The sequence below is a fragment of the Chanodichthys erythropterus genome, chromosome 12 (assembly GCF_024489055.1).
Source record: "Chanodichthys erythropterus isolate Z2021 chromosome 12, ASM2448905v1, whole genome shotgun sequence".
Classification (NCBI taxonomy): Eukaryota; Metazoa; Chordata; class Actinopteri; order Cypriniformes; family Xenocyprididae; genus Chanodichthys; species Chanodichthys erythropterus.
The window spans coordinates 11,243,266-11,260,436 of record NC_090232.1 but is presented as its reverse complement, the minus strand read 5'-3'; the positions used below and the strand labels follow the sequence as shown (position 1 = coordinate 11,260,436).

The window sequence follows — 17,171 nt, the reverse complement described above, 5'->3', positions numbered from 1 at the left end:
AATGCAGAAGAGCTGAAGGCCACTATCAGAGAAACCTGGGCTCTCATAACACCTGAGCAGTGCCACAGACTGATCGACTCCATGCCACGCCGCATTGCTGCAGTAATTCAGGCAAAAGGAGCCCCAACTAAGTATTGAGTGCTGTACATGCTCATACTTTTCATGTTCATACTTTTCAGTTGGCCAAGATTTCTAAAAATCCTTTCTTTGTATTGGTCTTAAGTAATATTCTAATTTTCTGAGATACTGAATTTGGGATTTTCCTTAGTTGTCAGTTATAATCATCAAAATTAAAAGAAACATTTGAAATATATCAGTCTGTGTGTAATGAATGAATATAATATACAAGTTTCGCTTTTTGAATGGAATTCAACTTTTTGATGATATTCTAATTATATGACCAGCACATGTATATGGACTTAAAGATTGAAGTTTGTAATTTCAGTGCCACTCCAAACGGAGTTGCAAAAATAATTACTAGTTTCCCAAACACTGCCCCTTTTGCCATTAGTTGGATAAACAGACACCCACATCCCACATCAAACTCATGCCATTGATTAAACCAGTGTTACTGTGAATCAATGTTTTACAGCAGATCAAATTAATAGTCCAATCAATTGATTGGCTGTAACTATCAACTTTGCAACAGATATTAATATGCAAAGTATTTATTAGCATGGTAAAAAGCTCAGCAGTTTAAGACATTAACATGTAAGCACAAAACACAAGATATTGAAGACTTTATTGAACTAGTATGACACTCAGAAACGCATCTAACACATAATCATACACACTTACACATTCATACGAGTTGCAAAAAGAAAGAAAGCAAGGAAAGAATGATTTTAACAGAGTGAAAGAATGAAATACCATAATTTGGTAACACTTTAAAATAAGGTTCCATTGGTTAAACCTTTTAATTTAACCCTTGCATTTAGTTTTTAATGAGGCTATGGAATTTTATGCACCAGTTCAGCTAGAATCTGGAGGTATTACTTGCTTTTCTTAGGTTCCGTCTTTGAATTGGGATTCCGATGGGGATTCCCTTATTTGTCATCATTCTCTAAAAGGGGTTTCCAAGTTTTGTTGATTCGCGGGCGGTCTGGTAACACCTGATGACATCTTGGGAAGCCAGTCACGATGGTGCGTTGGCTGATGATGAAATGCAAAGTCTCATAGGCAGGTAGAAAGTTTAAGCCAGGCAAAGCAGACTGTCCTCCCCCCCAAAAAAAACGACCCTATATGTCATTTTTCAAGCACCTTATTACGACCTATGTTTTAAAATCATGCACCCTCTAGCTGGCATAAAAATAATGACAGTGTCATGTTACATCTGTCGTCATGAAATGGCAGTCAAAATGCGTGTTCATTTAAAGGCAATGTGTGGACATTTTTTACCATTTGTCCTATTTCCATTTAGCAAAACTCACTTTTTTATTAATGACTACAACCACCACACCCCTAAACCTAACCTTAGTGATTTATAGTGTATATACACTTTATGAGCACATGCGATCCACTGGATCAAACCCACGATCGCATGATCACATGATTGCATATTGTTATATATTGTAATGCTCTGCTAATTGAGCTACGCGAAACCTGAAATATGACGCAGATCAATGCATTAAAATGAAAGTGTCCTGTTGTCGATACGCAACTTTAGCAAACGCTCCTATGGGTCATATTTCAGGGAAGTGACAAACGACCTATATCGGCGTATTGGTTGGAGAACATGTTGAAATCAAAAGAAAGAAAAGAAAAATGAGACTACACTAGAAAACGTGTTTCTTCATGTTATGCAAGAAAAGCAATTTGTTTGTTTCATCTAAAAAGATTCTGACCAATTAGACATTCGGGGCGTAATTAAGTTTTTTTTTTTTTTTTTTTTTTTTTTTTTCCCTTTAAATTAATCAACACAATATCTTCTCAGTCACATGATTTTCCCACCCCTGCAGAGAATAATTTAGTCATGATTTCTATAATGGGAATATAATACGTTTTACCCAGACCTAATTAATATAAACATTTGGGAATTAAATTAACATTCACACACATACCAAACTTCACAAACCTCCTATAAACTATTCAACAATCACTCAAAATGGCATAAACAATTAGTGATTAAAACATAATCCTGCTCTTGCTCTGTTTTGATGAAGTCATCACAGCCTGATTTGCTCAAAAGGTCCTACAGATGTTCTGGATGTTCAAACAATTACATTTGGGGAAATCAATGTATGAATAACTTACTTATAGTCATCTAGCCATATTAAATGATTAGTTCACTTAATATTCTGTCATTATTTACACCTATAAAACTTCAGTGGAAGGTTGGGTAATACAGTACAGAGTCTTATTGACTGCTTTTTATGATGCTTTTGTGGTGCTTTTGAATCCTTTTTGCACGTTTAAAGCTTCCTATACATTGTTATTGCATGAAAAAGCAAGTGGTACATTATTCAAAAATGTTTCACGTTCCACAGAAAGAAACTCATAAAAGTTTGGAGTGATATGAGGATGAGTAAATGATGAACTAATCCTTTAAGCTGGGCTAGGAGAAAGTATTTTAACATTTGAAAAAATTGCGTACCTTTAATCTCTTTGTTGCTTTTGTAAAAACAGATATAGTTTAAGCAGTAGCTGTGTACGCAGCTTTACGTGTATTAATGAGATATTGGCAGCGTGACATACTTGCTTTCATCTTATCACTGTCTTGTGTAGATTGGGTTGCTCAGTTTTAGGGAAGCTACTTTATACAGTCAAGCTAATTTTTTTTAGTGTACTAAAAGGTACAAAATGTAGATAAATACATAAAAGACATTTAAGGGGCAGTGTCATTGCAAATATACAACTTGTACTGTATATGCAGTACTGTGCAAAAGTCTTGGCCACCACCAGCTTTGTTTTAGCAATGTTTTAATGACCATTCATATTTATTTTTTGGTCTTTATTATGATACAAACAGAAAATACAGGAAATATGTACACAAAATGTAGCTTGACAACAGATACATTTACAATAAAAATAGTAGCAAACCTAGAAAATAATAGCTTGCTACTGCACATTTTGCAAATATTAGAATAATTTCTGAAGGATCACGTGACACTGAAGACTGAAGTAATTGCTGCTGAAAATTCTGATTTGCAATTGAAGAAATAAATTACATTTTAATATATATTAAAATAAACATTATTTGTATTATTAATTTAAATCGTAATAACGTTTCACAATCTGTTTTTACTATATTTTAATCAAATAGATACAGCCTGTATATATGAAAAACAGGGCTGCCCCCTAATAATAGATTCATCTTTAGTCGATTAGAAGGGGCTTATTCAACCAAAAATTGTATTAGTCTGTTAGTCGCAAAAAAACAAAAAAAAACAACAAAAAAAAAACATTGTGGCGAAGTAGCAGCTCGATCACTTGCATTTGTTCCTGATAACAGCGGAAACAACTTAAAATACTCATTTTTGGTCATACAGATAAGAGTAATACATCATTTGAAACTGGGGTTCTACTTTTATTTGTGTAAACTCACAATAACAAGAAAACAAACAGGATGCGCTTTGTGCTATCTCAGTCTCTGTGAACTTGAGCACGTCACAAAGCTAAACCAAAACTGTACTTGCCTCTCAGACATGAGAAATATTTCTATAGAAAGCTCGAAATGTCAAGCAATTGTTAACCAATTTAAATATCCTCAGATTATGTAATCTGTATGATACTTGCATATAGGCGTGTCCACGTGTCCACTACTGCCAAAAACACAGAAAACATTAATGAACAATAAATTATTAAAATATTTAGACAGTCTCCTTGCTGTTTTTTCACGACACAATCATAATCATTACGTTTGCCGGTGCGCTGTGGCAAGCTTTATGCATGCACTTGAGCGCTGATTAGGATATGTATTATATATAGGCAATTAAAGACTTAATATTATTATTTAAAGTATATGACTTTTTAAAATACACGTGTGATAAGACATCAAAAAACTACAAGTTGACTAGAAAAATCTTTAGTTTAGGACAGCCCTAATGAAAAACAAACAACATCCTAACAGTATGAACCACACTACTTTTTATTACAACATTCATGTACCGTGATATTTAAATGGTGCCTTAAGACTCTATCTAGAATATGAACGGTATTACCACCATGAATGTGTCCCAAAACTATGGTATTTGTGGTAGAACCTTGGTTCTTATTGTCATGGCCTCTCCTTTCCTGCTCTCCTTCTCTCATGTTGAGTGTCCGCTGTAATGTGTCCTGTGGTTAGGGATCAGTGATTGCTGTGGTAACAGGGCGCACAAATAAAATGTGCCTGACCGAGGGGGCAACGATCTGACCAATTACACGGCTTACTGCACTCACCACGGCAACCCAGACATTAAAAAATGAGTACCGAACCACCTGGCATGGGTCACAGCTCTACCATGATAGATGAGGGAAAATACAAAGCCTGAACACTTGATTGTTGCCGGTTTTTTGTCCTTTTGCCTTCTGTCCATTTCCAGGGCAAAAGCTACTCTGAAACAGCGAAGAAAAGAAGAAAAAAGTTGATTTCTGCCTCTAGCATAATGCACAAGAAAAAGGAAAAAAGAGAAGAAAAACCATCAAAAGAGAGAGCTCAGGAACAAGCGGGTAAAGCAGAGGATTTTGCATAGGACCCTCTGGGCTTTTTGGGTTGGGTTTAGCGATGGCCTCTTAATAAAGGAGGATCTTAGCGAGCTGTGCGTTCGGAGACGGGAAGAGAGAAAAGGAAAGAAAGGGCGAATAAGAATCTGAGAAGACAAGGCAGAGGGGAAAAAACATTGAATTAAACCATCCTCAGCTCTGTAGCGCTGTGTTAATCCACCAAACGGAACACGCTAACACCAAAAGTCCCACGTGACCGAGATAAAAACCTCTCTCTCGGCCGTTCTGTAGATTCCCCCATTTACAAGGAACTTAACTCTCTCAATCTTTCCACCACCTCATGTCAAAAACACCTTTCCAACTGTAATAAACGCTTCCAGGTTAAAACATGCTCAGACTGTGGAAATCTTTCACAGGACACTTTGGTCTTAGCATCCTGCATTAAAATGAAATGAGCCATGTCTGCAGTTTGAAGAGGATTATTAATTCTTATGAAGGAAAGCTGCTGCTGCAAACTTGTATAATGACCTTACGTATTTAGCTGAAATGTGACGCCTCATATGTTTAGACCGTTGTAATGATACACACCGGATGAATTGTTATAAGCTGTTTTGAAATATGCTGTATGCTTTGTTTGAAATGGCTATGCATGGATGTTGACGCTGTTCTTTTTCTTACATTTAAAGTGTATGAGGATGTTTGCTGTCAAGCTTCAAAAAGACACAAAAAACACCATAAAGCACCATAGAAGTAGTCAATTTAATTTGTTTTATATTCGAAGTCTTCTGAAGCCATACAATAGCTTTATGTGAGGAACACTGTAAATGTAAAAAGCCATAATTAAAAATCTTCCCCTAATTGTTATTTAAACATCTGCATATTTGAATAATAATAATAATGATAATGATAAAATATTAATTGGGTCACACTTTAGATTAAGGTCCAGTTCTCACGATTAACTAACTATTAACTATGAATTTTGCCTCTATAAACTCCTAATTACTGCTTATTAATAGCTAGTAAGGTAGTTGTTAAGTTTAGGTATTGGGTACGATTAAGGGTGTAGAATATGGTCATGCAGAATAAGGCATTAATTTGTGCTTTATTAATACTAATAAACATCCAATATCCTAGTAATATGCAATCTAATAAGCAACTAGGTAATAGGGACCCTAAACTAAAGTGTTACCAATAATTGTAAATATTATTAAATTGTTAATGAATTAATAAATTGTTGTTGTTATTGTTGTTAATATTATTATTGTTGTTGTTATATAATTAATTATATGTATTGGTATTAATTAATATTTATAATTGATAATAATATATTAATTGTAAATATTATTAATATTATTAACATGCTAATAAATTGTTAATATATTATTATTATTTATAATTTATAATGTTATGTATAATTAATATAATTAATATTAATAATATTAATATTAATATCATTTTATTTATATTATTTAATGTATAATTGATGATAATAATAATAATAATAATACGTATTATAAGTATTAATATATATATATTGAATGATATGTACTGCTATTAATAATATTCATAATGAATAATGATATATCAATTATAAATATTGTTACATGTTAATAAATTGTTAATATATTATTTATTATTAATTATTATTACTAATATGGATTTGAATAATTAGTAATAATTATTATAAATAAATGATAATTTACTAATATCAACCATTTTTAATTAATATATTAATAATGATGATAATAATTTTTATTATTATCTTAATTATAAATATTGTTACTCTTATTAAGTTATCATCAGTCCCTCCAGAAAAACGTGATTATGCGATCGCTTGATTTAATGCATAATCAGCCAAAGTCCGCATATTTCACCGCATAAATTGCCCATTTCAGCAAGCAAAATATGCGGGCTAACATGATTTCATAATCCCTGTATTTTCATTGCAAAAAAGTCACATATATCTTAGCAGAAAGTTGAAAAATGTTGCATTTACTTCACACAAGTAAAGTGCCATTATTTTCCCCCTATTGCCATGGGAACCTTATGAAGTGACGTAATTACGTGACGTGAACATCATCTGCAAACCCTGCAGTGAAACCATGATGAAGCACGCAAATAATTCTCATTTGCCAACAAGAATAAGCGGAAAAGACCGCGCGAAGCGGTTTCCCGGTGTGTTACATGACAGTGGGGGCAAATTATTTTGTATAGCTACCTCTGTAAAACAGGAAGCACACATTATACTTTATTTATTCATTTTTACAGAAGATGTTGAATATTCCTTTTGTAAAGCTACAGAATTTGTTTGACTCAGTGTATTGTAAGTTTGAGCCATGTGTTAATTAAGGTCTGAAATAAAACAGAATGAGAACTTAAACTTAAAGATTTTTGTCCACAACAATCACAAAAAAAATCCGCGTTTTTCTGGAGGGACTGTATCATAATAGAATAATAATATAAAAAGATGTCACATTTGAATATGCACATATGAATCTGTTTATTTGAGGTTTAGGCCACAGCACTACACGGACTCATTTCCATTTGCATTAAATGCGGCCTCTAAGATCTATACTAATATTATCATATTATATATCAAGATAATATTATGTACTCCATCAATTTTTACCCAGTTTTGTCTTTCTCACTGCAGGTTATCAGATTTCTTACCGTCTGGATATCAACGACCCCAACAAGTTCACCACGGTTGAGGTGGGGTCAAACGCACGTCAGTTCACGGTGACGGGACTGATCCCAGAGTCGGCGTATGTGTTCCAAATCACAGCGCGCACTCAACAGGGCTGGGGACCCCCGGAGGAGGCCGTCGTCATAACGACAGAAAAAAGAGGTACATTTGAAAGTCATTTCATCTTAAGGATGATCTAACAAGTCGAAACCTGGTCCAACAGCTGGTGTTCCTGTAGCCGGTTTATTGCTGGTCCAAGATATTTGATATGCAAATTTCTGAGGTCTCTAAAATATCAATCAAAACTGTTGAAAAACTTGTTGTACACAACCTACTACCCTAGAGCCTTCTATATCGACTTATAGTTTACAGTATAATTTTTGAGTAAGTAAACAGCCTTTTAGTATGGGTAAATGTTAGAACAACTTTTATATTGTTGGTAATATTTCAGGGTGAACATTTAACTGAAGCAACTTACATACATCATTTTTAGGTTAAAATGTAGGTATCAAATATGATACATGAGAATTTGAGGAATGTTTATTTCCATATTTCTCATTCATAATTGTTATTTACATAATGTTTTGAACTTTAATCATAAAACTAAGCTTTAAATATCATCTTATTAAGATGTGTGATTAGGAGATGACAACTGATATTTATATGCATTTTTACAGTATCTAAATAGTCTGCTATACTGTTATAAAGATTCCATTGATGTACATTACAAGCAATTTTATTGTAGAATCATTTACATAAATAGTGACGAATCAGATGCAGCTATGGTTAAAAACTACTCATGTAATTCACTGAAATGCTCATGTTTCATAGGAGTCAGTCTATCCGAGTAGAATGTCAGTCATAAAGCTGATACTGTCAAAACAGCATGTGGCCCTTCAGAGCTTACTGCATTTAAACCCGAGCTCAGAATTAGCCGCGAGCCGGGTCTGTGACACATGCATATGCCCAACAGTGACTCATTACAAATGTCCCACAGAGCGTCCACAGCCCCCTCGTCGACTCACGGTGCCTCAGAAAGGGGTGGAGTCTCATAAGCTTCGACTTCATTGGATGGCGGGAGGAGACGGCTCTTCCCCAGTGCGCTACTTCACCCTGCAGACATTAGAGCTGCCGGACGGCGAGTGGAAGACCCACACATCCTCCATCGGTCATAATAACACCTCCTGGGAGGTGGATAGGTAACACACACGCATATCTCTCTGATTAGTCATAACTGCCTGTGCGGGCAACGGCTGCTACAAGAACAGTCACTATTTATAGCAAAATGTGCTTTAGCTCTGACAGACAGAAGACATTAAAATACGCAGGATGGAGTTTTGACATGTATTATGGTAGTACCAGATTTTTTTGTGGACTTATACCATGGTTATACAATATTTTTTGATGTAGTTTTTTTCCCACACTAATAATAAGGTTTTTATGGTACTTTTTTGTTTGGATATGCACCATATAGGAATGCCTTTTGGGGGGACTAAATTAGCTCATACCTTCATAGTAGGGTCTAACACCATGTCCTAACCAGACGCATAGCCGCAACACGCAATTAAAGGTATCTTTTCCATGTTAAAGGTGTAATATAAGTCTAAGTTGTCCCCTGAATGTGTCTGTGAAGTTTCCCCATAGATTTTTTTTTTTTTTTTATAAATTTTTCAGGCTGCGGCCCCTTTAATTCCTCACGCTGCCCGCCCCCAGAGCTTGCGCTTGCCTTAAACAGCATAAACAAAGTTCACACAGCTAATATAACCCTCAAAATGGATCTTTACAAAGTGTTTGTCATGCATGCTGCATGCATACATCAGATCATGTGAGTATAGTATTTATTTGGATGTTTACATTTGATTCTGAACGAGTTTGAGGCTATGCTCCGCGGCTAATGGGCTAAAGCTAACATTACACACTGTTGGAGAGAATTATAAAGAATGAAGTTGTGTTTATGAGTCATACCGACTGCAAGTGTTTAAAAATGAAAATAGCGACGGCTCTTGTCTCCGTGAATACAGTAATAAACAATGGTAACTTTAACCACATTTAACAGTACATTAGCAACAAGCTAACACAACATTTAGAAAGACAGTTTACAAATATCACTAAAAATATCATGATATCATGGATCATGTCAGTTATTATTGCTCCATCTGCCATTTTTTCGCTATTGTCCTTGCTTGCTTACCTAGTCTGATGATTCAGCTGTGCACAGATCCAGACGTTAATACTGGCTGCCCTTGTCTAATGCCTTGAACATGGGCTGGCATATGCAAATATTGGGGTCGTACATATTAATGATCCCGACTGTTACGTAACAGTCAGTATTATGTTGAGATTCGCCTGTTCTTCGGAGGTCTTTTAAACAAATGAGATTTACATAAGGAGGAAGCAATGGAGTTTGAAACTCACTGTATGTCATTTCCATGTACTAAACTCTTGTTATTCAACTATGCCAAGGTAAATTCAATTTTCCATTCGATGGCATCTTTAATATGAGTTTTTGTCCTAACTAGCCACAATGGTGACACGCGCCGTTTCTATTTTAAAACTCAATAATAACTGTAAAACTCAATAATTTCAGAATAAGTTAATTTGAGGAATTAACATTAACATTGAAGTAACATTGAGGTATTAACTCTAAACATTGAAGTAAACTAACTCTTTTTTTTTAAGTTTGTAGAATTTTTTTTTTTTTTTTGACAAGTAGGGCAGGGCCAAGAGCCGTGAAAGCGGAGCAAGGCCAGTGTGGTGTACATCATTAACAATCACGTCACCGACTTCCCTTCACTCCCACAGATCTCAGCCTCACCCCACTCATCATAATGCTAATTACACACAGTTCATATGACATTCAGATCTTGGGTAAATGTTAGATAGCAAATAACACATATCTATCAAGAAACAAAATAATTAATCAAACAACATACAAAATATATAGTCTTAAAAAAGTTTTGCAGCCCATCCTCAAGCTAACCACAGGCTCTACTCTTCACCACCGTGGTAACTCTACAAAACTAACACAACATAACACAACATCAAACGAAAACGTATGTCTTACTTATGTCTCCCTATGTTAATGTGCAAAAACACACAAAATAACACTTAATTTCAACATTTATTTATACAGTCTGACGCAAAGCATGCTGGGAATTAAAAATCTGCTGCAACTCATATTAATTATCGTATTAAGTTCAGCTTACTACAATGAAATGTTGAGTTCACACAACTTTTTTCTATTAAGTACAATGAACTTTCATTATTATTTGAGTGAGACAAACTCATTTTATTAAATTCACTGTTCGGTTTTGATAATTCATGATAATGTTAATCTCAGGTGTTGTTTATATGCTTTATTTAATCTTAAAAGCATCTAATGTGAGTTTCATTATCACTTTGTGTGTCTTTTATAGCCATACTGTAGACAGTTCACCTCAGATCTTCAAAATAAATGAAATGAAACAAGAACATTTCAGCAAACTGTCAACTCATTGTGAACAGACAAGTGTATTCTATGACAAAGATTCAACTCCGTATGTGTTATTAATAATGTTACAATGGTATAATATTCATGAATTTGATTATGACAATTTGATTGACTTTATCGCGTCTTATATTCGCGTAGCGTCTGGTGTGGACAGACAAATTGTTTGTCGCTGGAATCTTGTCACATTGCCTCTCTTTAGGACACGGTGTAACCCAGCACAATAGGAACTACCAGTGACATAAGTGTGTGTTGATTGGTCGAACGAGTGCCATATGAAACATTGGCACTCGCCATTTTTAAAAAAAGCTGTGTAAACGCACACATTTTAACTATACACCCATTAACTAACTCCACGAACATGGAAATCAGCGATAGATGGGCTGACGCCGAAGTTCAGGCACTTCTTAACCAATCATGGTGTCCTCCATCCTCCAGATGTTGATGTTGCTGAATGCTATGCTTAAATGGCCAGGAAAATGGCCTAGTATAGTTCCTATAACTGAGTTTCTATTTCTACCTGCTGTGAAATCCCTTATTTATTAACTTGGTATATGTCAAAGTCTCATGGTATTGATACCATCAGTTTACTCCACACTACTGCCACTGGGTTAGAGGTTAACTTCCTCAGTTGAAATGAATCAAACAAAGCTCTTCAATCTAAAATAAAGAAATTACACAAAATATGTTGGACATTTTATCTTATGGACATGCAGTGACACTGATGAGACATCATTAAGAATGAAAAGAGAGAGAAATCGATGGACAGATGAGTGAGAGAGAAACCGCAATTATAATCAGACTGACCATCAGGTGGCCTGATGTCTAATCACACATCCATTCAGCTCCACCCGCTTGCTAACATTTTCTGCTCTCGTTCCTCTAGTTCTGCAGTTCTAGCTTATATTATTTTCCCCTACCTGTCCGGTCTTCTCATCATCACCTGTCTGATTCATGCTGTCATCTTTGTTCACATCTCTAAATGTCCACTTGAATTAAAGCGAAAGGTATATTGAGCTTAAGCACTTGCCTTCCCGTAACACCATCTTTCTCAACCTGTTTTGTAATGGAACCATGGGAGCATTTCTGCATTCAGTACCACTTGATTACCCACAGCCTAGATGCCTGTCCATTTAATTACCCACATATGCCTTTCTCTGACATTCAGTGACTCATCATAAGCCATCTTCTTACTGCAAAGGAAGCACAGAAGATGAATCTGAAGTGGCATGTGTAACATAAAAAATTGCATTTGGACAGACTTTGTAAAGTGGCACAGAGCCGGAATAAATGTTGTGGAAAACAATCAATATGTTTGAAATACCCTTACTATTTCTGCAGTATATAGTTTGCATACTGTGCACAGTACGCAGATTTGAGAATGGCTGGATTAACTCCTACATTTGTTAAAGTGTGAAACAGAGCACATAACACTGGGTACTGTATCCCACAATACAATGCACTTGACTTGACCTTTCATTTTACTTGTGATTTTAACATCTCTTACTTGGCTTATTATTTGATTGAACTACACAAAATTTTATTAAAAGTGCTCATTATGATCAGATTTTGATATAAAAAAAAGGTATTTTAAATTCAAATTAGAATTTAAGTAGCATTTTTCTATTTAGTGCAGTTTATAATAAATGTATTATGTATTTATTTTTTGCCATTTTAATATTTAACATCCTATTTTAATGTCATTTATTCATATGATGGCAAAGCTGAATTTTCCGGTCTTCAGTACCATATGATCCTTCAAATGTAATTCTAAAATGCCAAATTGGTGTTCAAGCAACATTTCTTATTATTATCAATTTTGAAAACAGTTCAATGTTGCTTAATATTTTAGTGAAAACCATGATACATTTCAGGATCCTTTGATGAATAGATAGTTAAAAAGAACAGAATTTATTTTAGCTTATTTGAAGTCATTACTGTCACTTTTGATCAATTTATTGTGTCCTTGCTGAATAAAATTATAAAAAAAAAAAAAAAAAAAAATTAAAATTCTTACTGAGCCCAAACTATTGAATGGTATTTTATCATCATATTTAATAATTAACTTTTGTTTTATGAACCATTGTGGAGGACCACTTCATTTCGCATAATATTTTAATTTGTACCAATATTTTTAAAAGCCAGACTACATTAATCATGCTTACAAAATGGAAAACTTAATATTACACCAAGAGTTTTTTTGTTCTCTCCCATTTTGCTGTATTGTTGAAATTTTTCTGTTGTGTTAATTGTTCAATTCAAAATTTTCATGAATTGATAAAGAGTTGAATATTACATTGTGAAATTTTCAAACGCTATGCAACAATATAAAGATCTCTGTTGATATGTGCTTGTTTATTTCCAGTGTAGTTTATATGTTGGTACAGTGCTGTGCTTCAGTTTATCTTGGTATCTCTCTCTCTATCACACACACATTCTTCATAATTGCATGAACCGAGTGTTTTGAACCAAGAGGATGTTTGTGTTCAAACCGTCTTGATTCTCAGAGGAGTAAATGCTTCCAGCTATTAAAACAGAAATGCCACTAACAGTCCTTGTCTTCAGCGCCCTAATTATAAACACACACACACACACACACACACTAAGAACGACACAAGCACCCTCATCCTGATTCTGAAATCCCTAATTGCGCACTTCACACTCATGCACACACACAGTCTCAAAGTTTCCCTGATGGCCCGCTTTGATATACATTACCCACAACCCTTTGTCCCCTTCCCATGTCCTCTTGAAGTTTGAAAAGCAATAACAAATCTGTGCAGTTGACTAATATGATAAATTAATAATGAGTATTCCTGATAAGCATGAAAATCTCAAAAAGTTCTGTTCAAAGTTGAAGCAGCACTTTTCTATGATAGGTTACCTACAGCAGCAAGTTCTCTCTCTGATTTTCTTAAAAAAGAAGTCTACAAATGCATCACTGTTGGTACGTGTGTGATCTAGTGTGTGTGTGTGTTGAAATGTATCTCTTTTCTTGTAGGCTGAAGCCATACACCTCTTACAAATTTAAAATGATGGCCACAAATGATGTTGGAGACAGCGCCTTCAGCAAAGAAACGGAGCCAGTTACCACTCTGCAGGATGGTAATACTAGAATCTGTGTGTTCTGCAAAGTGAATTATAATTTTGTAGAGTGCTTTTTGGATCTGAGTATATTTGAGAAAATCTGAATAGACTGTGAATTATTATCTTTTGAGAACTGTTTGGTGAGAAAATATAGATAGATAGATACAGTGGCATGAAAAAGTATGTGAACCCCTTGCAAAATCTGTGAAAATGAGAATTATTTTAATAAAATAAGAAGGATAATAAAAAAAGGCATGCTATTTTTTGTTTAGTACTGTCCTGAGTAAGATATTTTACATAAAAGATGTTTGCATTTAGTTCACAAGACAAAACAATAGCTGAATTTATTAAAATAACCCCATTCATAAGTATGTGAATCATTGATTCTCAATACTGTGTGTGGTTACCTGATGATCCACCACGGTTTTTATGTTTTGTGATGGTTGTTCATGAGTCTCTTGTTTGTCCTGAGCAGTTAAACTGAGCTCTGTTCTTCAGAAAAATCCTCCAGCTCCTGCAGATTCATCAGTTTTCAAGCATTTTTGCATATTTGAACCCTTTCCAGCAGTGACTGTAGGATTTTGAGATTCATCTTTTCACACTGAGGACAACTGAGGGACTCAAACTCAAACTGATGCTCCAGAAGGAAACACGATGCATTAAGAGTCGGGGTGTGAAAACTTTTGGACAGGATGAAGATGTCTCAATTTTTCTTATTTTGTTTAAATATCATTGTTTTTCATTTAGTACTGCCCTTCGAAAGAAACAGAAGATACTTGCATGTTTCCCGGCAGAAAAATTAAGTACAATTTACCTTGATATTTGAATTCAAAAGTTTTCACCCCCCAGCTCTTAATGCATCGTGTTTCCTTCTGGAGCATCAGTGAATGTTTGAACCTTTTTTAATAGTTGAGTTTGAGTCCCTCAGTTGTCCTCAGTGTGAAAAGATGAATCTCAAAATCATACAGCCACTGCTGGAAAGGGTTCAAATATGCAAAAATGCTTGAAAACTGAAGAATCTGCAGGAGCTGGAGGATTTTTCTGAAGAACAGAGCTCAGTTTAACTGCTCAGGACAAACAAGAGACTCATGAAAAACCATCACAAAACATAAAAACAGTCGTGGATCATCAGGTAACCACACACAGTATTGAGAATCAATGGTTCACATACTTATGAATGGGGTTATTTTAATAAATTCAGCTATTGTTGTGTTTCGTGAACTAAATGCAAACATCTTTTATGTAAAATATCTTACTTAGGATAGTACTAAACAAAAAATAACATGCATTTTTTTATTACCCCTCTTATTTTATTAATATAATTCTAATTTTCACAGATTCTGCAAGGGGTTCACATACTTTTTCATGCCACTGTAGATAGATAGATAGATAGATAGATAGATAGATAGATAGATAGATAGATAGATAGATAGATAGATAGATAGATAGATAGATAGATAGATAGATAGATAGATAGATAGATAGATAGATAGATAGATAGATAGATAGATAGATAGACAAAACAGTTAGAATAAAAGATAGATAGATAGATAGATAGATAGATAGATAGATAGATAGATAGATAGATAGATAGATAGATAGATAGATAGATAGATAGATAGATAGATAGATAGATAGATAGATAGATAGATAGATAGATAGATAGATAGATAGATAGATAGATAGATAGATAGATGGATTGAATGTGTTTGTCTGTGTTTTTTTAGTGCCAGATGAAGCGCCCGTCATTTTGAACGTCAAACCTTCAACCACAACATCTGTGATCGTCCAGTGGCAGGTAAACATTCTAAAACAATGAGTTACAGCTACAGAAAAAAGATCATACCCACCCCAAACTTTTGAACAGTAGTCGAACTATAATTATTATCAGTATTTCTCTACTCTCAATGTATTTTTTCACTGACCTCGTTGCTACAGTATGCATTATGGAACTCCATCTCTGCAAAACATTGTCTAAACAAGGTATCTTGGAAGGCAGCATAAGGCTGGAACAGTCTTCAGGTCAAGAGCTCACTAAGTTTTGGAACAGAGCTTTAGCCCGAGTAGGTGTCACAAGAACTTTTCCTGTCTTTCCATTTAACTGAAGGTTCAGGGGTTCAAATTGTCCAACACCGTTTAATAGCAGACTTGTGTGCAAAGTATTCAGCTGGCCCTCTCAATGTTAATTATGTTTGGCAAGCAGGTTCTTAGTCTTACTCTTTACCCTCTAATTAGTTACCAGTCATTTCACGTACCTCCTCAATCTATTCACACACATACGGATACATTTACAAAGCTGGCCTGTTTTGACCCCATCTTAATTAACTTTGCCTATAACACTGATCACATACTAAATAAGACACGTCCATAATGGAATAGGAGAGTGAGAACACATGTTAGAGAGAGTCAGAGTAAGAACAACCAGATCAGGCCTTTACTGACCTGTGGTCTCAGCTAACTTGTCCTCTGTTGATCTGTGCTATCTCTTGGGCTGACGTGTATTGTGCTGTAATTACTTTCTGTCATCGTCTCTAAATGCTAATTAGCCGGCAGCAGGCAACATAGATGCTGCCTTCAACATTCTTTCATTAAGTAGCATCACAGGTCATATGCTGAAAAGTCAGGTGAATATTTCCTAGCCCGAGTTAAATGGAGTAATTATATGGCAGTTTGCTTCTTGGAGACTGACTGAAACTCGATATGTCTGTCTGCAGCCGCCTGCGGAGGGAACTGTCAATGGGATTCTTGTGGGATATCGCGTGTATTATCGTGAACTTCCACGTGAGAACAACCCAGACGAGCCGAAGACAGCAACCAACCAATCAACAATCAGTCCTGAGTTCAGAGGTTAGTCTATCTATCTATCTATCTATCTATCTATCTATCTATCTATCTATCTATCTATCTATCTATCTATCTATCTATCTATCTATCTATCTATCTATCTATCCATCTATCCATCTATCCATCTATCCATCTATCCATCTATCTATCTATCTATCTCTGTCTGTCTGTCTGTCTATCTATCTCTGTCTGCCGTTCTATGTATCTGTCTGTTATTCTAGCTATCATTCTGTCAGTCATTTTATCTATCTGTCTATCAATCTGTCTGTCTGTCATTTTATCAATCTTTCACTCATTTTATCTATCTGTCTGTCTATCGATCTGTCTGTCTTATCTGTCAATCTGTCCGTCCTTCTAAATATTGCTCTATCTTTGATCTTTCTGTCATTCTATGAATCTGTCTGTCATTCGATCTGTTGTTCT

At 35.0% G+C, this 17,171-nt stretch overlaps 1 protein-coding gene across 1 annotated transcript in view; it reads left to right on the top strand.

Moving 5' to 3' along the window:
- sdk1b (sidekick cell adhesion molecule 1b) overlaps nt 1–17,171 on the top strand; it is a 296,151-nt gene that overhangs the window by 262,037 nt on the left and 16,943 nt on the right. The window contains exons 30-34 of the mRNA XM_067403334.1: nt 7,298–7,492; nt 8,328–8,529; nt 13,819–13,922; nt 15,632–15,702; nt 16,619–16,751. Coding sequence (XP_067259435.1) covers nt 7,298–7,492; nt 8,328–8,529; nt 13,819–13,922; nt 15,632–15,702; nt 16,619–16,751 — 705 coding nt within the window. The remainder of the gene's footprint in view (nt 1–7,297; nt 7,493–8,327; nt 8,530–13,818; nt 13,923–15,631; nt 15,703–16,618; nt 16,752–17,171) is intronic.